Here is a 22,217-nt window from a genome sequence, read left to right as displayed (position 1 = left end):
GATGACGTGGAAAATCAGAGGACTTGTGTCTTAAGCAGCTCCAAAGAGATACTGAGGGAAAGGGACCCTCCTCACCTCAGACTATACATGGAAACTAAAGAGTCTCTTTGAGAGATTCAGGAATGCTAATGCAAAGGGAAGATGGAATTCACTTTATTTAAGCTGTTCTTCAAGATAAATAAATGATCGATTCATATTCTTGTCAGAAATATTACTATTATTATTTTTACATTTTACATTCCTTTTTAGGCTGTTGTTCCCGTGATAAAAGAATTACTAGATACAGAGTCAGCACTAAGGAATCTTTGTTTTAGTATGCAAATGTAATTGCTTATATCTTTTCTTTTGTATATATATATTTTTTTACATATTTATTTTTTCCTTCACAGTGGGATGAAAGCTCGGTGTCTGCTCTGAAAGTATTTCCTGAATGTGATCCTAATGAGGTTTGTGGTGTTTTGCTTGAAAATGAATTGCTTTTTAGATTTGTTATCCAGAAATATTTCCATCACTATGGATTTGTTGTATCTGGTCACAGGTGGAAGTATTGTGTTCAATGCTGTGTTTGTCAGAAGCATCTGATCAGCTCTGTAGCTGTCTGTTGGAACTGTCCCCAGACCTCAGTGTTGTGATCACACACCATTCATGCTTGGCACAGGATAAGATTATTGATAATAAAATAATGTTTCTTGAGCTGCAAATAAAGCATGTTAGACTTTATATATATATATATATACTCTGTCGGGAACACATGGCAACTGCTGCTACAGACGAGGATAAACAATGGTGCACGATGGTTACAGTGAATGATGAGAGCAATGGGTGTCTGCTGGTGAACGCAACGGGCATGGCGGTGGATTGGGATATCTGCCCTAGAAGTGCTGGTTTACCTGCAGCGCCAGGAGCACTTTGGTCAGTGGCGTCCCGTCCAAGTAGGCCTACTAGATCTTTGCTTCCAAGAGTGTTGAATTCGGCAAAATGTAAGTACTCTAACACACAAATTGAAAGAAATGACTGTTCATTAAACTCTAAACGGAGAACTTGCAGCCGTGGAGAACAAATCCATCAAGGAAACAAACACGCCGGTAGTAACTATAAAGACATTCATGGACCTACTCCTGTAAACCCTGTTTTTAAAAAACATCGCAGTTTTAAACTTTTTAAAACAGTAAATCATTCTAGAGTCATCTGGGATCCCCAAAAGAAACCCAGGGGAATATTAGGAGGGCATCTAAATATCCGTAGTGTAATGTCTAAAATTGAATGAGTTAAACATTTATTATGTGACTCCAATTTAGACTTTCTCTGTCTTTCAGAAACATGGTTAAATAAGAACTCACCATCGTCAGCTTTGAATATACCCGGATATAATTTATTTAGACGAGATAGAGTTAAGGGAAGAGGTGGTGGAGTTATGGTTTATCTGAAGAATAATATTCACTGCACCCAGATTCAACTATCTAATGTAAATCTGGAATATATTGGATTAACTATTACTCTCTCTTCTCAAATGTCTTTTGTTATGTTTTAACTCTATCGTCCACCTTCTTCTACCAATACCTTCTATGATGAATTTAAAAGGTTACTCAAAGAATGTAATTCAAAACAAGAAGTCTTACTCTTAGGTGATTTTAATATAAATTAGGACGACAAGAGAAACAGGAATTCTTTAAAAAGAATTACAGATAATATGGATTTTACACAACTAATTAAAGGTCCTACTAGAATAACTGCATCCTCACAGACGCAAACTGATTTACTTTTCACAAACAGGCCAGAAAGAGTTGAGAAAACATATAACTTCATTACTGGATTAACTGACCATAATCTAATTTTATTTTCAAGAAAGCTTACAAATAATAGATTTCGGACAAATAAATATCATTCTCAGCATTCTAGAATTCCTAAAAGAGAACTTGAGAATTTCCAAATGACTATAAATAAAACAAATTGGAATGAAATTAGAGTTGGGAGGAATGTAGAGGAAGATAGTAGGGCTGTGCAAAAAATCGAATGCGATTTTCATGCGCATCTCATCAGTAAAGATGCTCCTGTGATTAGAAGTATATCTCCAGCACGTGCGTTCAGATCAGGGTTGCCAGGATTTCACAACAAATCCTAACCAGTTGCTTCTTAAAACTAGTCCAAAACTAGCCCAATCGCGTTTCCAAGGAGGTTCCCCGATAAAAATTGCTTCCCGGGGTTAAAATATAAATTTTTTGGAAGGGTTGCCTTGGTAAAATTCACATTTTAGGGGCTAAATATCACGTTATTTGTATTGGGGTTGCTTCAAACCGCGGACATGAAAAACAATCGCAGTAACATCTCCGAGCAGGAGGTATTAAGGATAATTAAAACACTTAAGACTACCACAGCTAAGGACTGTTAAAGAATGGACTCTATAATACTCAAGTCGTTAAAGGACTGCTTAGCTCCATCTATTACAAATATCATAAACCTTTCAATATCTCAAGGGATTTTTCCAAATACATGGAAAACTGCTATTGTGTCGCCAATTTTTAAAGCAGGAGATCCCCAGATTATTAGTAACTATAGACCTATCAGTATTTTGCCTGTTGTATCTAAGGTGATGGAGAAGTGGGTTTCGGAGAAAATAGTTTTTTATTTGAACAACAGTGACTTTAGCCTGCATCCTATGCAATTTGGTTTTAGAGCTCACCATTCAACAGAGACTGCTACCCTTTTCCTTTTGGAAAATATTAAATCCATGATGGATAAGGGTGGTATTGTGGGAGCAATTTTCTTGGACCTTAATAAGGCCTTCGATACTGTAAATCATGGAATACTTAACAAGTTAGCTTCTTTGAATTTTTCCAATGATACCTTTAGGTGGTTTGATTCATATCTAAAGGAAAGAACAAATTATGTAAAGGTGCAAAATCACAAATCCACTTCTTATACAAATAATACTGGTGTTCCGCAAGGATCTATACTTGGGCCACTGTTGTTCAGTCTTTATGTTAATGATTTGCCTTTGGTTGTCCTGATGTAGAAATTTTATTATATGCTGATGATGCTGTTATTTATGTACATAGCAGCACAAAACAGCAAGCTGCTTTAAAACTAACCAGTGCAATGAACTGTATCACAACATGGCTTGACAGATCATGTCTAACGTTAAATGTTGGTAAAACGGTTAGTATGTTCTTTTCAAAGCGTCCATGTAGTGTTCCAGACCCTGACATAATGATATCAGGTCAAAATTTGCAAGTTGTGACTGAATACAAATATCTGGGTGTTTGGATTGATTCGTATCTGTTTTAGAATTCATGTTAAACGTATGTGCAAACGAGTTAGATTTAATTTAAGTAATTTTAGATTTGTTAGGGATTCATTCACCTTTGAAACTACTATGATATATATGAATGCCATGATTATCCCGCATTTTACATATTGTTTGACAAGCTGGGCACAAGCTAACAGGTCTACAATGAGGTCACTTGAAAGTCTTTATAAACAAACTCTTAAGGTCTTAGTTCAGAAACCTAATAATTTTCACACTTGTCAAATTTTAAATACCCATAGACTTCTGAGCCGGGAAAACTTGATCACTTACAGTAATCTTTGTCTAGTCTATAAGATATTGCATAGTACGGCCCCACCTCCACTGAAGAGATTTGTTATGCAGAGAGCAGGCACTCATGTCACCAGAGGTATCACAAGAGGGGACTGTATCATTCCCACTCGAAAAAGTGCCTTTAGTCAGTCAGCATTCTCTGTAACAGCAACTAAACAGTGGAATTTATTGCCAAGGATAATAAGAGAAACAGACACTTATCGTTTTCTTACTGGTCAGCTTAAGAACTGGCTAATTGATAATCAGATATGTGTACATTAGACTACTGACTGTCTACGGAGAATTGTTGCTTGATAGCAGATTGTCTTGTGTCAGACTTTGAAATTTCTCACTATGTTTTAGCCTATATTGTGTGCTAACGTTGCTTGTTACTTATTGGGGTGTGTTGTATCTGTTTTATTATTACTTTTCTATGTTGTTATTACTTGTGGACTGTAAAAAGTCATTTTATGTTTTTTTTTTATATGCTGATTTTTAGGTTGCCTTTATAACAACTGGCCAGGGACAACCGATGAAAATTAGCCTGTTGCGCTAACTCTGGCTCATTTACAGTTATTTTACTGTTAATCAATGAGCACTGTCCCTGTAAAATAAACAAATAAATGAAATGAATATATATATATTAATTACACATACATGCATACATACACATATAATATAATGTAATTATGCATGGCGCACACACTTTTTTATTTATTTATTTATACATTTTTGACACATTAAAAACAATAGTTTGGAATGTAAAGTAACATTTTTATGGCCACAAAAATCATGTCGGTTCCGGAAGTCCGTTTTTTACACTCAGGCGCATATATTCGGCGCAACTTCCTTTCAAACTTCCTTTTTCGAGCTCCGTGTGAAAGGAGAAACGTCACGGCAAAATGAGGCACGTGAGAAATTGTCACATATACAACGTGTTAAAGCATTTAGACTTTTTTCAAAACTTAGTTTAATAGATGTATAAGCAAATATATCATAAAGCGGTGTCAGTCGGAGACACTGAGATGTGTTTTCCTTGACGACCTCGAGCAGCTCTTGAGAGCTAATGTAGCGTGTAGCATAACGGGTTATCAGAAATACAATCCGGTTTAATCCGACGGTTAGTTAACGTAATTAAAAATTATTATTGTTTTAACTGTTATCATTCATATCTAACCTAAATAATATCGATATATTGATGTTTGATAAACGGAGTTTGAGGGCATGTTAATGGTTCATTCACTGGTCAGTCTTAACATTCATGGCAATGTATGCGCTCGAGCCCCTCGGAACAAACTGGTCATGCAAGTAATCATTAATGTTTATTTTTTAACAGCAAGGTCTCAAGAGACACATTGTACGAGGCTGTTCGTGAGGTCCAGGCTGGGTCCCGTCTTAAGAAGAGAAAGTAAGTTAACGGTTAACTGACAGCATAAAGCTACATAGACGTTGATATTATCTATTTTTGTTGTTGTTTATAGTACTTTTTTTTTTCTTTTTTAATTGTTGCTAGTAGTTTAAATTGTGAACCGCTATTTTTTTTATTGGTTAGGTCAATTGTGTAGAAGTTGAGATTTATACTGGCATCTCCTACTTCGCTGTGCACCACGAAATGTACAACTGTCTGAAAAAAATATCTATAAATATATATATATTCAAGTGAAGCTTGAACATATACTTGTAGCTCTTGGTGTAGTTTACTAGTAACTAGTAGTCTCGGAGTAGTTAATAGTGAACTGAATGATAATTAATTGGGACCAGCAACAATTGGAATTCAAATTAGTTAAATGTGAGTGGTTTATCTCTTTATTTGTTTATTTTTCTTATCAGTAGCTATGGAATAGTCACTGGAGTAGTGATTACAAGTGACTAGTACTATTAAAAATTAATTTCTGGTCAACATGGACTAGTTACTGCATTACTTGTAGTTAAACGGCTATTAGTTCAATGAATAAATATTTAACTGCTTGCCATAAAAATGTAGCCTATGCTTAAATATCAGCTGTATATTCGTTAACAGCCCCAAGTGTTTAACCTCATTATGTAGCAGTTATTTGAATACACAATATTTATAGTGGCTTTTATATTTAAGGTTTCTTGAGACTGTGGAACTGCAGATCAGCTTGAAGAACTACGATCCCCAGAAGGACAAGCGTTTCTCAGGCACTGTCAGGTTCGGAAATTTACTGTATCGCCCAGCCTTCTGTCTGCCTGCCCTTTGCTCTGCCTTAATAAATATCTGGATATCTTGACATGAATTAATTACTCAATTCAATTTTATGAATGGGGATGCTAAAGGCAGGCAGTAGAGAACAGCCTCGGGTAGTCTGTCTGAACCATCCATTCTCTGGGTTGGTTAAGCAGGCGGACCCCTACCCTGGGTCTTAAAACATGAGGGGAGGCTATAGGTGACGGTGTTCATGCCGTCATACCTAAGCCGACCATTTTGTTAAATGCCTGTGCTATCAACACCTGATTACAGCTGAGGTGGTATGGGTAAGACTCTTCTGTTCTGCCTCATATTGGTTAAAAGTGGTCTTATATGCTTCTGTTTGTCAGTAAGTCTTTTCCATCGCCCCTCGCAGGCTGAAGACCACCCCACGTCCCAAGTTCTCCGTGTGCATCCTTGGTGACCAGCAGCATTGTGATGAAGCCAAGGCCGCTGAGCTTCCACACATGGACATCGAGGCTCTTAAAAAGCTCAACAAGAACAAGAAAATGGTCAAGAAGCTGGGTGAGTTTCTTTTCGAGCGAGCATTAGTCATAAGGGTTTAGATTCTGGATTGTGTCTACATGTTAATGCATCTTGTTGGTTCTCTCTTTAGCAAAGAAGTACGACGCTTTCCTGGCTTCTGAGTCTCTGATCAAGCAGATTCCTCGTATCTTGGGACCTGGCCTCAACAAGGCAGGAAAGTTCCCCTCTCTGCTCACCCATAACGAGAACCTGGCCACCAAGGTGGATGAAGTGAAATCCACCATCAAATTCCAGATGAAGAAGGTAGGTTTTTATTAAAGAGGTTGCTTTTGCTCATCAGTCGAAACGTTAACTTGATCAAAAGTGACAATGAAAAGATTAAAATGAAACAACTCAAAAAAGTGACTGTTTCCCAGACTGTAAAAACATGGACATAGTGTCAGTGACATCACGTGTACCTTTTAATATATTATCCCAATAGTACTGTTTTTACTGTACGTTTAAGTAAATGGAGCCTAGTTGAGCATAAGAGACTCCTACAGATCCCGTATTTCCTAAAGAGTGTATATTACAATTTTTTTATCACGATATGTTGTACATTGCTGATTGAGAGGCTTCATTTTAAGAACTCCTGAGTTTGTATTACTTGAAGTTGATAATGGCTTCTGTCACGTTCAGGTTCTGTGTCTAGCTGTGGCTGTTGGTCATGTCAGGATGACTGAGGAAGAGCTGGTCTACAACATCCACCTGGCTGTGAACTTCCTGGTGTCTCTGCTGAAGAAGAACTGGCAGAATGTCAGAGCACTCTACATCAAGAGCACCATGGGAAAGCCACAGCGCCTCTATTAGAGACTCTGTTCCTCAGTTTTCTGCAATAAATGGAGTTGACCCAAATCTTGTCTGTTTTTGTGTCTTTCCTGATGTCCTTTGAAATGATTGCTCTTTGTAAATGTTCATTTGATCAGTATTCTCATTGTGAAAGTTGCACACATTGATTTGAATTCTCAAAGGTTTTTAGAATATTTATGGACCGTAAGGAGACTGTAGTTCGTAGAAAAAAATTGTGAATTTTATATTAAATTGGCTAAAACATTAAAGGCAACTTTTGTAATATGGCTCACCATGGTGCATTGTAGCTTGCACACCAAGCGAAGTATATTTAGCAGTTGTCTCAAACAGCGTCATTAGTCTGCCAGTATCCTTGACTAGGTCTAATCTTAATGAGATTAAGTAGTGTCTGTTAGGAGTAAGGAGAGGTGGAGAGCAAGAAATCACTGCTAACATTATGGTAAGCAAGCATTTGTCTTATTTTCTACACTTTGTGTATGCTACCTTGAGCAGTAGCTGTAAATCTGCGTGTGAGATGGGTGATTATTGGGGTTGGATTGATTTTAAGTGTCAGTAGATGCCTTGTTTATAGACAAGAATATGTAGGCAGAACTCATAGCTTGTGTAGAAAAACACAAAAACTTGTGTTTTTAATGTTTAAAACAAATGTAAAACACTAGCTGCTGGGGAAGTAAGCATACACATCAGGTAAGCTTCTATAGTCTGGATCAAATTTTTAGACTTTTATTTTCCCACTTAGAATTAATATAAAATGAACTAAATGTTTTGAAAATGGTTTTCAACCTTTTAATAAACTAATTATCTAATCCAGTCATCATCGTACATATTACGATATATATTTTGTTTTAATAAACAAAATTTCTGATCAGGCCGGTGAAGAAAAACAAGTCCTGACCAACAATCAGACTGAGAACAGTGAGAATGACTCTGAGGAGGGTAATGCCTCAACTAAACCATTTACTTGACATACTTGCCTATAATATATGAATTTAAAAATTATTCAATGTAAATTAAAGTTAAACTGACTTTTTCTCTTCTGAAGGGTCTAGACACGAAGACCAAATTGCTTTAGAAGAGTCGTTTGTTAGGGTGAGGCTGGGTCCTAACAGGTGATTTACTCAGACATAAACCAAAGCTAGCTTTTTAGTCATAAAGTCTCATCAGCAATTTATTTGGTTATTTAAATAATTGATTTCTAATTTGTGGACATTACAAATTACAATAATGTTTTCCATCATAGTGTTGACATGACAGAGGAGGAACTGGAGGTCAGTCCTGTTTGATTTAGATACATAAATGGACTTTCGTACCATCAAGTGAAGTGATGGTTTTCAGTTTTCTTTAAAGTATGGCATTCCTTTATAATTCAGTTCCATGTAGATTAGATAAATGTATTTAACAAATTTTTTTAATTGTATTTTATTATTATTATTTAATTTAGCTTTTCATTACTTTACAACCCCCTGCAAAGGCTGCTTTCTCTCAGCTGTCTCTGGCCTTTCGCTGTGACCAGTACACACTTTGTCAGAGGCTGGAGATGGAGGAACACGCTCGGGACAATGCTGAGGACAACCTCAAACTAGAAGTGGAAAGAGGCATGGAAGTGCTTGAGGTACGACTACAGTCTGAGACCACATATATATAATATATATATATATATATATATATATGTATGTATAATCATTGCTTTTTTGGATTTAGCCAAAGCTTTCATTTTAGCCTATGCCAATTCTAGGATTGTAATTTTGTCAATAGACACTCAAGGGAATGTGTTTAGATATCAAACGTGCCAGGCTTCTCCAGCATCTTGAGCTGTCTCTTAACATTATCGGGGGCACCATCGGACGAATCTCCAAGACAGCTGAGGTTCTTGGGGCTGTGCATCAGGTATCTGTCGATACGAGATTTAACTCTGGTAGCAAAGCCAGAGAACATTACAGTAGATCCCTTCAGACTGGTGGTTCTATAATCCCATTCTGTTTCTGTGAGTAGGAGGCTAAAGTGAGCCATGCAGTGGAACTCATGGTGGCTCATGTGGAGAACCTGAAGCGCCGTCATGTGAGGAACAGCGTTGAACTGGAGGAGATGAAGAAACAGATGGAGAAAAGCAGCAGAGAGCACAACGTCTGCGAGCAGAGGGGTAGGAAACAACCATTCAGTTTTTTCACCATGTTAAAGTTATGATGCATCCTCTAGCATTTTAGAAAAAATGTACCTGTGTCACTGCAGAGGAAACTGACACTATTGAAAAGCTGGAAAAAGACCTACAGAAGGTATTGACTGCATACTTGTTTGGCTTTCATTCTGAAAAATGATTTTGTTGTTTGTTTTCTTGATTTAAGTAGATATATAAATAATTTATATTTCAGATGTGAATTATATGATATGTTTAGAGCATCATCTAATAATAATAATGTCTTTCATTTGTCTCACTTTTAGCCACAATTACGGCGTAGAATCAGTACAAACATCATTGCAAAGCAAATCCAGGTCGGTGCACAATGAGTCTCATCCATTCTAGTCTAAATTTAATGTAAGAGCACTTGATTTTCTTTTCTCTTTTATTTGAAGAGGCAAAAGGTGAAGGAGGCAGAAGCTATATTATCTTCAGTGACCAGTGAGATTAGGGAAGAGATAAAATCAACCACAAAGAAACCTGACCACACAGACTACTGCCATATGAATAGAGGGTAATTTGGATACATTTGTATATTTATAGTTGCAATGTAACAGAAATAGTCTTCTGTATAGACAGCTGCAGGTAAGATGTATTTTTGTAGGCCAAAACCCAGAAACAAGTTAGCATTTTAGCACTTCCAGTTCTATAATCCTGATGTCATTGGCCTTGTTTCACTGGGTTTTGGTTAAAATCTTAAAAGAATGTTTGTGGTTACACAAGTTCAAGATATTTTCATGTTTTATTCTATGACCTTAAAAAAAAAAAAAAAAAAAAAAAAAAAAAAAAAATATATATATATATATATATATATGTAAAGATTTAAGATGTTTTTTTTTCAAAGCTTTCATTTGTCTTGAAAAAGGCAGGTGCTAACAAGTTGTTAAATGGGACTGCAGATGTTGTTAAATGGGATCACATCGCACTAGTTCACTTATATAATAACCTGTCCACTTTCAAAGCCTCATTGTGTTTATAATTGCACTCTTGAAAAACTATTCACTGTAACTCAACCTTCGGAGTAAATAAAGACTGAAAGAGTTTGTGATCGTGGTGTAATGAAACCAGTGTAATGTTATCTTCCAGGTTGGTCTACAAAAAATACATCACTGTTATGATGTGAAACAGATTATCAAAAAAATAGAGTCTAGAGACTTGATTCAGTTTACATGAATGAGCCATTAACAATAAAATCAATAACATTAAAAAAATAGATGAGGATAATTTTCATTTCACGACCACTTCTTTTTTCTTTTCTTTTTTCTTGTTTCATATCCTGTTTTACTTGGGAATACATAACCTTTTGGAAATGGGTTTTATGCTGAAATACTACAGTATGAGTGTGATTAATAACCACATCCAAAGTCTCACATTTCCAATAGGCAAGTACCCCAAGATGACAGCCCCTCACAAACTGTCACGGCGGATGCTACTGAGGAGACATCCTCTACCCAAATCCATCCCAATCAGATTCTGAGGCTTGAGCTGGACCCTGCCTTTGTAAAAAAGTAGGTCAACTGAAACATAGGCACTTTTTTTTTTGAAAGTCCTGGAGAAGAAATCTCATGATAAATGAACCTTTAAATGTAACATTAGACATAAACAAGCCACAACATGTATTCAATGCTAAGGTTTAGTCTGCTACAATCAAAGAGTGGTATATTAACCATTTCATAATGATTCAAATAACAGAAACACAAGTTCACTGCCAGTGTTAGCTCATCAAAGGCTGAGGAGGAAGGCATCGCTGGAGCGCAGTCATGCCTGGCTCAAGAGATCTGAGCACTACCTCAGAGACTGTAATAGATGTGTCAGTAGCTTGTGAGTTACAAGTGATATTCATTTGCATGTTGCTTTTTCATTTACTCTTGTATTTATTCAATTATTATCCATTCATTTCTCAGTGCTTACTGATCATTTGTATTGTTTGTGACTCTATCTGCAGACAGCGCTCTCTTATTCAGTGGATGTACCGTTGCCGCTGGATAATCCTTGCCATTTACCTCACTGTTCTTTGCTCGATCATTATATTAGCCATATTAGTATGGTTGATGCAAACACCCATCTTATGGATGTGAAACTTATAACCATAGACATAGAAATGTGACGAATATGTTAAAATACTGTTGATAGCTTTTACTTACCGTTTGCTAGACATTTTAACTTTGATTTATGGGAAGCTATTTATAGCATGTATAGTTTTAAATGATCTCAGAATAAAATTCATGTACTAGCACTCAATGTATGTTGTATATCTGTTTTCTACAACGTCAATGTGAAAGACATAATTGTGAGGATCTATAATATTGTTTAATAAAGTGTATTATAAATAATATGAAATATATTTCACAATTAGTGCAAAAACAGGAAATTAAAATCAGCATTTGCTATTAAAACCCACAGATGGATTATTCATACAATGCATATTACAGTAGCAGAGCAACACTTCTCGAAACTTTTCACTAATTAAAAAATATTTTAGGACAGGGGTCATATTAATTCACAAATAAAAAATAAGATATTAAAAAATATTATATTAATTCATAATGTGTTAAATTAAATTAAATCATGGGGAATCTAAGAAACTACATAATACTTTAATTATGAAGAATTGTGTACCAGACACAAATATTAACTAAATGATGTCATTCACTTGGTGTTCATATGCAAAAGGTGGGCCACACTCTCCTGACAACAATAAAGTCACTATTATATTATACATTCATCATAAATATCTGGCACGATGCCTTACAAGGAAGTCTTAGACTTAAAACTTTCACAAATGTAGGAATATATTGAATTGAGGCATATACTTCACTGGCTCAGCTCCAACTTGGTCAAAAATTCTTGGTGAGAATTAACATCATCAGACTACATAAGTGAGTCCATTGGCTCAATAAATAAAAATAAAGATGGTGTACAATTAGAGTTCACTAATTCTTGGTTTAGTTTCCTCTAGGTTTCTTCTACCTGGTTACACCTGACTCACAATCTCAGAGTCTTCCTCTTCATACCACTGCAGCGGCGTTCCATCGGAAGCCCTTTGTAGGATCACTTTCTGAGAAACCTGGATAAAAACAAGTATGTTTATCATTTACCAAGGACAGATTTAAATTATGGCACTTTTATTTACAAAATTGGTTATGATAAACACACATATTGTCCACATCTTTACCTGTTTATGAAAGGGGATATGGTCATAGGGTGGTGGCTCTGGGCGCTTGATTCTAAACGATCCTTGCCGTTCAAGGGAGCGGGGTTTGGATATGGCTATATTGTTTTTCTGGTGCCAGGTTTTAAGCTCCCCTGATATCACTTCTCGAGGAAGCACACGGCCAGGGTGGTTGGGATACTCTCTTAGCGACATTGTGCGGGCCACCTTTGTGTACGGTGGGGGAGGCTTGAGCATTCGTTTGGGTGAAGTAACCTGAACTTGTTGGGGTTTTTTAGTATGTACAGGATCAGATTGTGAATTTGGTCCGAGTTGCAGCCTCCCTATGTTCACCTGAAGTGGTGTCCCATTGCTAGTCTTCACTTGATTGGTTCTGGGCAGAAGGTGAGGTGGGTTGTTGTTGTTGTTTTTCAGTGTACTGTGGGAGTTGAGCTGGCCCAGTCCTTTATTTGGAGAGGTGCGGTGGTAGCCGTATGGAGGCGGACAGGGTTTGGGTGCCTCGGTGGTCGTCTCTCGGCTGGAGGAACTGCTATATGAAGAAATGGAAAGCTCAGAGCTGCTGTCTTCAGAGCTGCACTGATATAAACGCTGAACTGAGTAAGCCAGTGCAAAATCTGTCACTCGTCGACGCGGCAACTTGGTCCGGCCCCGTCCCAGGTCTGAGCCGTCCTTGGTCAATTCTGGTTTGCTTCTGGGAAGCCTATTTTAGAGGAGATGATAAGTAAGGTTAAAAATTTGGCAGATAGAATAGAAATACAAATGTAATTTAAAAATAGTTAAATGCAATTTATTTTACTAAATAATGTTGTTTGCAATGTATTTTAAGTCCTAGAATATATGGGCTTATCTTACTTTAGTTTTAATATCAATATGAACCATGTATTTGACAAACAGTGAACAATCCTGAAGGGCCAATGCTGCCTTGTGTATATTAATTACTGGTACCTGAAGGACTGTGAGAACTGTCGGCGCAGTGGCAGCTCTGGGGTGGAGGGGGCGCTGTTTGGCTGATTGTTTCGAACTGGCAGACTCTTAAATGCAAACTGGGGCGCTGGAGGAAGTTCTGCCATTCTTGTGTCTGCTGGTGAGCTTGTTGGACTGCTGCTGACACAAAAACAAGAAATCGCTATGAAGTTTATAAACTCATAAATGCATTTAAAATGGACTCATATACTGCTTTTTTCTAAAGTGTCGAACCTCAAAGCAGCTAATCGGATCATTGCTGTGACAAAAGATATTTAAACAGAAGAATCAAACCTGATCTGTTCAGTAATGGTTGTGTACAAGATATCTGCCAAAACACACACCTGAGAGTTTTATACAGCGAGGATGCATTCATTTGATCAAAAGTGTCAGTAAATATAAAAATATTGAAAATCTTACAAAAGATTTCTATTTCAGATAAATTGTATTTTTTTGCTCTCTATTCATCAAATAATCTTTAAAAACATCTAAAGTGGCACAGCTGTTTTCAATATTGATAATAATGTTTCTGTACCAAATTGGCGTACTGGTGTGATTTATTATGCATCACTGAAGACTGGAGTAGTGGCTTCTGCAAATTAAGCTTTACCAACACAAGACTAAATTTAATTTTAAAATAATAAAAAGAAACAGATAAATTGTAATGATATTTCACAATATTACTGTTTTACTGTAAGCTAAATAAACAGCCTTGATGAGCACAAAAGACTTCTTTCAAAATTTTGTAAAAAAAAATCTTACCAACCCCAAAGTTTTGAACAGTAAGGCATATGTAATATAACAAATGCTTGCTTAAGTACATTTAAAACAGCTCTGACAACACGGAGTAAAGTTTTGCTTATATTGCAATTAAACATCTATCATCACAATACCTTGAGCGGCTGCTGCAGGCAGAGTGAGAAGGTTTTTGTTTCAGGTAGGGCTGGTCCAAGCTGGATTCCTTCCATGGAGAGTTCTGGATTGGAGAGGCATCATAGTCCAGACTGGAACTGGAGCTCGATTGCTTCGGGCCTTTATTGGGCAAGAGAGTCAGACACTGGAACCCACTGTCTGTGGAAGACCCCAGAACGGCCGCAGAAAAGGGAGCAGAGTCTGAGTCTGTATATAAAAGATAATTTTTGACATTAGCAAACTCTAAGAGTCTAGATATTACATTTTCACATACAGTGGGCTGCAAACGTTTGTTCGAGTTTATTTTAACATGAAAATAAAGAGTCGTTCACTAACCATCATCCAATGCAACAGCGTCTGACAGTGAGCTGTCATCAGACATACAAATATCTGGAATGGACCAACAAATACAATTGTTATTTGTTCATTCACAACAAATCATTTTAATAATACAGTCTATCAATTTTGTAATGCATCAAACTGAGATTATATGAGAATCAAGTGGCTGACCTCTCTGTCTGGAAGGATAGCAGGTCTGTGGAGAGACACAGCCGTGGTTGATGCTGTGTTTCAGTATCGCATCCTGCAGTTCCTTCAGCTTCTTCTCTTCACGTTTACACTGCTGCAGTCGGCTTTTCCTCACCGGTTTGCTGATGTGCTCCTCGAGGGAGAGCTTTCGGACTGCCTCATAAATCTGCCGCTGCAGAGCAAGATCAGCCTCGAGCGCGTGCAGCTCAGACTCCTGGAGACAAACATTTTAGGGGATAACCGCAGGGTTACAAACTGAAAATGCTGAAATATGGATTAAACCCACCTCAAAAAATATATTTTTCCATGTAAGTGGAACATATAATAATAGCACCACGAATAACATTTATAACTAGCCAGGTAGGCTCAAATAACAGTCAGTTGCATTAAAGCTATTAAAATAATCTCTGTGTATAAACTGTGGCCTATACCTCGCCATCTTGTGAAATAAAACCCTCATCCAGTTTGAAAGCAGTTCCGATGCGTCGGCGGACCTGCGGAGGCTTCTCGTCGGGCAGGAGAGGGTAATCGGAGGGCAGCTTTCCAGTCAGCTCCTGTCGAAACAAAGAGCATTAAAGAAAAAGAAGGGCAAAGAAAACAAACTTTATGTGTGTGTTAGTCAATACAAAACTACAAAATCTTTGACTGAGCAGATGCTTGTCTTTATAATGTCAACGTGTCCAGAAAGGGGTTTCTTTGGTGTAATGATTAGGCCCTTAAATCTTCTCTCTGCTTGGCCAATAGTGAATGACAGACATGTGGGCTAACTTGCAAAGAAGCATCTTTTTCTTGGCCATTGGCTTTAGTGCTTCTATTGAAGAGCTGTATTCAGACGAAGAAAAAGCCCAGCTTAATCAGAGCAATCTGATTTACGCTTATGGGCCAGCTGACTTTCCTACTGAAAGGTTTCTATTAAAACTATAACACATTACTAAATAAATTATGTTTTAATTGTTTTTTTTATAAATGTTTCTTGATCAGCAAATTAACATATTACAATGATTTTTAAAGGATCATCTGACACTGAAGACTGTAATAATGGCTGCTGAAAATTCAGCTGTCATCACAGGAATAACTTACATTTTAAAAGATATCAAAATAGAAAACTTATTTATATTGCAACAATATTTTACAATCTTACTATTTTACTGTATATTCGATCAAACAAAGAGAATCTTCTTACTAACCCCAAGCTTTTAAACGGTAGTGTAATTGTTTAGCCTGTTAGAAGTCATTATGCTTCATTAGTCAATTAGGCCAAGGTTAAACTTCTCTGAACCTAGAAACCCTTTTATAGTCCCGGAGTGTTGGCAGACCCTGGTTAATTTTATCTTTTCAAATGAAAATCAAGGGGTTTACTTGAAGCTGATTTTTTTTTTTGGTTCATGGCTTAAAAATGTTTATGAAATTTTTGTGGAGAAAATGAATGGAAAATAATATATTGGCTGCCAGTTTTTTCAAGCAGATTTTGGCCACAATTCAAGATTTTTCCACAGACCCTCTCTGGTATTTGTGATGGTTTTTTTTTTACATGTAAATATATATATGTATATATATATTAACATAGATGGCTCATTTTTTGTCACTCACCGCCTCTCTAATGCAGAGTTTCTTTAGCTCCAGGACACAAAGCTCTAGTCTGTCCTCAAGGCCCTTCTGCTTCAGCCTCATGGCACATGTGTGAGTGCTCAGGTCCTTTACTGGAGATGTGGGACTGTCTGGGCCTGGATAACACAACAGGTTTCAGTACACAACAGCACACACATATAGCCTGCTAGCAGTTGACCTGCCCTGACACACTGAACTGTAGCACTAAAATCAGAGTTTGAGTAGTTCTTTATATTATTAACATTAAAAAAAATGCAATCGAATAAAATAAAGCTGGTAAACTAATGTTCATTAAACATTCTACTGATAGAAATGTGTTTTGGGGGGGAACTGCAGCACCAAATTTTTACAAGTTGATATGCATTCTGCTCTCTTCTAAATATTATTTGTTTATCATTAACATAAATAAAACAAAATAAAAGCACTCACCAGAGTTCAAAATGATCCCGCTATCAGAGTCACTGATCTCCTCCTTACAATCCATGTTTGAGTTATTCTATCGTTTTCAACAATATCCGAGTTCAGTCTGCAGATGTGACCTGTTGATGGGGAAGAGAAAAGACTGAAATCCGTTGTTTGATTTCAAGGGCTCTCCATTTACTAATGATCTCCAGTCCAGCAACCACTTAGTAAATATGCCTTCCGAATAGTGGCTTGTGGCTGTGCGATTATGTAAAACCGAACCTCCAGAGGAGAACCCTCAGCGTCTCCTCCACATCTGACAAAGCAACTGGTCTTTTGCCTCATCCACCCCTATTTCAGTCTGCGCACACTCGAACCCCCCTTGCACCGACCCCCTACAAAATTTTGTATGCCTCAAAGCACAATAGCCGCATGCCCGGAGTTGACCACACTTATGTGGGGGTCTTATTCCTCCTATATAGCACCATAGCGACCTGGATCACTATGACCAAGCAGGCGTGTGTTTGAATTGTGATGAAGTGTGTTAGGGGGAAAACTAGAAGTCAACAGATGGCAGAAGGGACTCTCCCCTCCCAAAGACTGCACCTGTTCTCTAAAAGAGCTCCTCTCTTTCTTTCAGTGCCCACTCGCCGAAGCTTTCAAGTGGAACAATGTGTCCATGCTGATTGAGCCGCAGGCGGGAGATGCTGATAACCATGTCAGGGCTTCTCTTATTACCATGAAGAAAACTTACAGAGTTTTTCTAAAAGATTGTTAGGAATAACATTTAGGGCTCTCGAACTGTGACATCTCAGATTTCGCAGGCCTCAGGATGGAGCAAGTAAGATGAGAAGATACTGCTCTGACATTTACATAAAGTCTTGTTCTGTTATTGTAAAGGGACATGTTAATGCACTTGGCAGAGTTTGAATGGCACATCTGATCCTCTTACAAATGTAAAAATGAATCAATCATGCAGGAAACTTATATCTAATTTAATGGAAGTTTACCCCCAAAAATGCGAGCAAATAAATCTTCAAAATTTTGTGTCCAACAGAAGGAAGTTTGGAACAATATGAGTAAATTATGACCAGATTTTCATCTTCTTAAGATTCAGGAGGATTGCAAAGGATCCTTTCATATCCAGTAACAAGATTTGAGGAAAATATTAGCTCAATTTATGGCCTCATCTGCAACACAGCCATTTTTAAAAAGTTACTTTAATTTCTGAGCAAGAAAAGTTATATTATATCAACCATTATCAGACCGAGGTCTCATTTATAAAGATGTGCACGCAAAGATCCTAAATGTGAACGTACAACAATTTTCTAAATCTTGAATGATCTCTAAATAAACTGACATTTTTCCTAAATGTAACCCTCTTTAAAAACAGTAATATATACATTTAGGATATTTAGGATAGAATTTATTATATTTATAGATTTTGAATTTAGGATCAAATCCCGATTGTATGTGTGTTTTATAAATAGGGCCCATGACTCCTTGTTATCTAATGAGCTATGGTGTCATGCACGCAAAAATCTAGGACAGACATTGTATTTATATAAATGCTATTTTGGGGGAAATCTAGTTGCCCACCCACATCACTAGGGACAACATCTCTGCTAATGAGTCAGTGTGGATCCTTATCATCCCTCTTCCTGAGTTCTGAGGAAGAAAATTTAACAGGATGTGATTGTGGAGCTTCTAAAGCTCCATCCTCATTCAGTTCTGTAACTCATGTGGATGGATGCAGCTCAGCACAAAAGGAACCAGCCTGCTCCATCAGACACTCCAATGACTGAAAGAGTACAAGCAAAGTTCTGTGTCAACAAGACACCGGGCGTCCAGTTTACTGAGACGATAGTATCTGCTGATACAACAAGACTAACTCGGTAAGAGAGGGCAAAAGAAAGGCTGATGAAGCTGCGGCAGGAATTAGGTCACTGTGACAAACTGAGCATTATTACACAAAAGGCAACTCTTAATATTAGTTCACCCCACAATTCTGCCATCAAAACCCGTATGATTTTCTTCCATGGAACACAAAGAATTGTTATGGGTCGAAGTTTATGATAGAGCTATGGTACTTTTGCATCATTTTTTAAAGCTTCAGTCCCCGTACATTGTAGACCAAGACTTTTAACTCATATGACTATGAATGGGAGAAACTGCGATGCACAATAAAGCTGATACAAATCCTGCCTTTTAAATAAAAGAACCAACTGACACATTTCAGTTTTTCAGAAATTTCTGAATACATTTTAAGTACATATGCAATAATTGGTGAATCGTGATTTATTAATGAAGAAATTTGCCCCAAATTTAGTTGGACAGTTCATGTTTGATTTGAAATGTTATTCAAAGGGGTCATATGATGCTTTTTTAAAAGATCATTATTTTGTGTATTTGGTGTAACAGAATATGTTGACATGCTTTAATAAAAAAAAAACACATTATTTTTCAAATACTGTACATTATTGTAGGTCATCTATGCCCTATGCCCCGCCTCTCTCAAACATGTCATTTTCTACAAAGTCCCTCCTTATGGTATTCCTTGCCTTAAATTGCCCAAATGGCCACTAAATGGCTTTCCTTGAAAGGAACTTGTGTAAGTGTGAAAAAGATCAATCAGCACAATCTTCAAAACTTCTCCTTTTGTGTTCCACAGAAGAAAGGAAATCATAAAGGGATGAGTAAATGATGACATTGAAACTTTTGGATGACCAATTTCTTCAAACCCACAAACTTCACTTGCAAAGATCTCCACCCTGAAAACACATTAGGTCTGTCTTGATGACAAAGCACATTAAGCTCAGAAGAGCAGACAGGACGTGGACTTCTCGACAGCGATCTCGGCAGTAGCAGAATAACAACAGATCCACCCATCCTCTCACGCAGTCAAGCGTAAAGATGAGACATCAGCGAATAAGACCATTTTCAGTAGTCTGCAATTCTCATGTCATCTCCGCCAGATTTCCCAACACCCTTTCCCATGAGCTTATGATCTATTGGAATGCCTACTCGGCCAATTTCATTACCACTGCGGCCAGGTCTGGAATTCCCAGAGAGGGCCAGAGCTTGGAAAGTCTGACAGGAGACTTGAACGCAACCCAGAATGTATGCGAAGCCTGTTATTATAGAGATGTTGAATTGTGTGGACACAAATGATATAGGAGTGACAGAGTTTAGTGTGTGACTTATTTCCACAGCTGGTGTAAAGCCGAAAACCAGTCAAATTTTAATGAAGCCATGCAAAACATGGCAGAGAGTGATAGAGAGTGATAAAGAGAGAGATAGAAGAGACTTGAAAGGCAGTGATTCCGCTTCACTCCTTTCATTATGCCACTCAGTGAAGAAAAAAACAATAAATCAAAATGCATGACAAGAAAAAGCCTCTCAAAAGACAAAAACACCTTTAGCTAAAGAAAGTTTCTCTGCCATAGTAAACACAGACTCATTCTCCTTTATGAATGGACATCCACTTCAATCTGTATTCCAGTAGAAAGTCCATTAAGATATACGATGGATCTCTGGGGGAAAAAAAAGATCAACCATGTGTAGGCCTTGCAATGGTTGTAACTGTAAGCAAAATGGTACTTTTAATTAACTTTTAGCAGACCAAATATATAAAATGGCTGTACAAATATCAGTTGATCTGGATCTACAACAACACTCCCAGGCACTAAGAAACATGTCTTTTGATTGCATGAAGTTTGTGAGGACAAATTATAAGAAATCACTTGTGTTTCTATTGTAGTACGTGCTCAATCTAATCAATCATAATGCAATCACGCAATCAACATCAAAACCAACTCGGGCCCATAAAAATATCATGCAATTCAGATTTGATTTTAGAAGTGATAGTCTTTAATAATTTGCATGATATGAAAGGGTTGGATGACCTAACTAAGCATCACTTGTCCATGCAATGAAATTATCAGCTTTTGCGTATTTTGTAAATGCAGGTTTAGATCCCAAAAACATAAATGCACTCAAAAGAATATTTAAGAACATAAGCACAGAGCTTAATCAAAGAATTAGCGCATGCCTTTAAATGATTAGCTAAACTATGGTGCAAAGCTTTAACATAAAATATCATTTCCACATATGAAAAACAACTGTGCCACAAAAAGATAATGCATATATGTAATATTAATAAAAATATTTATCTCTAGAATACCTTTCTTTGCAGTATCCAACCCAATACACGCCCTCCGTTCACTCCATTCCTGCAGAGGCGCGTGTGCCTGCGGACTCCACAGTGCGGCTGGATGTGGAGTCTTTTCTCAAACCAGCCAAAAGCCACTGAACTGTACCAACCTTATTAACGCAGTGGGAGCGTGCCATATATCTGAAAACATTCTGCAGTTTGGATTTATAAAGAAACTTACGTATTAAAATTAATAGACGTCTACTTCATATTTTAGACAGATTTTTTTTTTTCAATTTTGCTTGTAAAATAGTTTTAAGATACAAAACAGGGCGATACCACTGCAACTATCCCCTGTCGCGAATGTTTGTCTAGATGCTTCGTAAGCGTGCGTGATCTTTTGAAGGCAGCGCACGCTTCTTTTGGGATAGGCGTGTCTAACAGCCAGCGGGAGAAAACTGAGACAATAAGAGTTAAACAAGAGGACAGCTGGCGAATAGTGCTTTGGACTGTTTGAATAGTGTCTGAAATGGCGCGCTGCCAAATTTTTATTGTTTTTTTTTTTGCGTGGCGACAAGCACGATACTGTTCAAAGTAACGTTAATTTGCCGAAAGTGTTTTTGACGCAAGTGTCGTCAGCATGTAAAGATATAACGTTACACATTTTGAGACCACAGCATGGCTCGAGTTTCTTCCTACAAACGTTTCTTTGTCGATTTGCTTCCCATTTGCCTCCCTGATACAGGCGGGCTACGGCAGATGGTCAGGCTTTCTTTCCTCGTGCCTCTCCCTGAATTTAGAGAACGAGACACCGAATCGATTTGGGAATTTTATTGTATGGAGGGGGGAATGGGGTGATTGGAAGGGGTTTGTGAATAGGGAGTAAAACTACAAAAGTTGTTTTTCCCAGTTCTACAAAAATAAAATTTAAATAAGCGCTCTGCTGCTGAAATATGGCAGGAGATTGTCATTTGGTAGGATGTAACTGACTTTACAATATGAAGTTGCCTATTAAGTCTATGACAGTTTGGTCACCTGCGGGACAAACTTTTTACTGCATGTAACAGGATATTATGCAAGTCAAAAGTATTCATATAGACTACTACGGTTTGATCACTGAACAGGGTGAAGAAAAGAGAGAAAAAAAGACAGTAATCGTATACAAGACTTGAATAGCTTTAA

General features: G+C 37.4%; 3 protein-coding genes across 6 annotated transcripts; 2 read left to right on the top strand and 1 right to left on the bottom strand.

Annotated features, from left to right (window-relative positions):
- The first annotated feature begins 4,402 nt into the window (after positions 1-4,402).
- Positions 4,403-7,166, top strand: LOC132114610 (large ribosomal subunit protein uL1-like). Of its 2 annotated transcripts, none has more exons than XM_059522815.1 (6): positions 4,403-4,488; positions 4,918-4,985; positions 5,670-5,750; positions 6,163-6,311; positions 6,403-6,575; positions 6,951-7,166. In XM_059522815.1, exons 1-6 carry the CDS (start codon positions 4,480-4,482, stop codon positions 7,119-7,121), a joined length of 651 nt encoding a protein of 216 aa, XP_059378798.1. In that variant the 5' UTR covers positions 4,403-4,479; the 3' UTR covers positions 7,122-7,166. The 2 variants fall into 2 exon arrangements, with proteins under 2 accessions (XP_059378798.1, XP_059378797.1); XM_059522814.1 differs by having other exon boundaries at positions 4,411-4,484; positions 4,914-4,985.
- An 829-nt stretch (positions 7,167-7,995) lies between these two features.
- On the top strand, positions 7,996-11,538 carry si:ch211-163l21.11 (inositol 1,4,5-triphosphate receptor associated 2). Its single transcript, XM_059522813.1, has 12 exons — positions 7,996-8,057; positions 8,164-8,230; positions 8,362-8,389; positions 8,593-8,733; positions 8,877-9,008; positions 9,114-9,261; positions 9,351-9,394; positions 9,561-9,611; positions 9,693-9,811; positions 10,680-10,805; positions 10,990-11,118; positions 11,243-11,538. Exons 3-12 carry the CDS (start codon positions 8,369-8,371, stop codon positions 11,373-11,375), a joined length of 1,044 nt encoding a protein of 347 aa, XP_059378796.1. The 5' UTR covers positions 7,996-8,057; positions 8,164-8,230; positions 8,362-8,368; the 3' UTR covers positions 11,376-11,538.
- A 56-nt stretch (positions 11,539-11,594) lies between these two features.
- LOC132114607 (innate immunity activator protein-like) lies at positions 11,595-21,778 on the bottom strand. 3 transcript variants are annotated; one of them, XM_059522811.1, is made up of 10 exons: positions 21,066-21,778; positions 16,910-17,042; positions 16,463-16,596; positions 15,304-15,426; positions 14,855-15,086; positions 14,681-14,734; positions 14,326-14,551; positions 13,415-13,573; positions 12,473-13,169; positions 11,595-12,364 (listed from the first exon to the last, which is right to left on the bottom strand). In XM_059522811.1, the coding sequence occupies exons 2-10, from the start codon at positions 16,962-16,964 to the stop codon at positions 12,272-12,274; spliced, it is 1,773 nt and encodes a 590-aa protein (XP_059378794.1). In that variant the 5' UTR covers positions 16,965-17,042; positions 21,066-21,778; the 3' UTR covers positions 11,595-12,271. The 3 variants fall into 3 exon arrangements, with proteins under 3 accessions (XP_059378794.1, XP_059378793.1, XP_059378795.1); XM_059522810.1 differs by having other exon boundaries at positions 16,910-17,019; XM_059522812.1 differs by having other exon boundaries at positions 13,415-13,570; positions 16,910-17,019; positions 21,066-21,775.
- Between the last annotated feature and the right edge of the window lie 439 nt (positions 21,779-22,217).

Source organism: Carassius carassius, chromosome 34, assembly GCF_963082965.1.
Source record: "Carassius carassius chromosome 34, fCarCar2.1, whole genome shotgun sequence".
Lineage (NCBI taxonomy): Eukaryota > Metazoa > Chordata > Actinopteri > Cypriniformes > Cyprinidae > Carassius > Carassius carassius.
The sequence above is the reverse complement of the archived record's forward strand: the minus strand, read 5'-3'. Positions and strand labels throughout refer to the sequence as shown.